We start from the raw sequence: 262 nt of genomic DNA on the forward strand, positions 1-262 counted from the left end.
GGTGAAGACAACAACTCCCATGAGACACTGGGTTTCCTCCTCTCTGATTAAAGCTGTGTGAGTTAGTGAAGTTGGTGCATTGATGCTCTTTTCTTCCGTCCTCAGACATTTAAGCTGTTTGAGAAGATGGCGGATCACGACAGAGAGAGGCAGCTGAGCGAGCTGCAGAAGAGAGAGGAGAGTCGAAGCGTTCCTCCGGCAGTTCAGGAGCTGGAGATCGCCGCCGAGCCTCCCGAGGGGGCGGAGGAGAAGAGCGCAGAGG

The 262-nt window shown here is 55.0% G+C and overlaps 1 protein-coding gene across 1 annotated transcript in view; it reads left to right on the forward strand.

Moving 5' to 3' along the window:
- The window catches only part of nudcd3 (NudC domain containing 3), a 4,306-nt gene that overhangs the window by 1,552 nt on the left and 2,492 nt on the right, over nucleotides 1-262 (forward strand). The window contains exon 2 of the mRNA XM_035668365.1: nucleotides 106-255. Within this exon, the coding sequence (XP_035524258.1) occupies nucleotides 106-255 (150 nt within the window). The remainder of the gene's footprint in view (nucleotides 1-105; nucleotides 256-262) is intronic.

Source organism: Morone saxatilis, unplaced genomic scaffold (assembly GCF_004916995.1).
Source record: "Morone saxatilis isolate NCDOM2014 unplaced genomic scaffold, NCSU_SB_2.0 Contig21, whole genome shotgun sequence".
In the NCBI taxonomy this organism is placed as follows: domain Eukaryota; kingdom Metazoa; phylum Chordata; class Actinopteri; family Moronidae; genus Morone; species Morone saxatilis.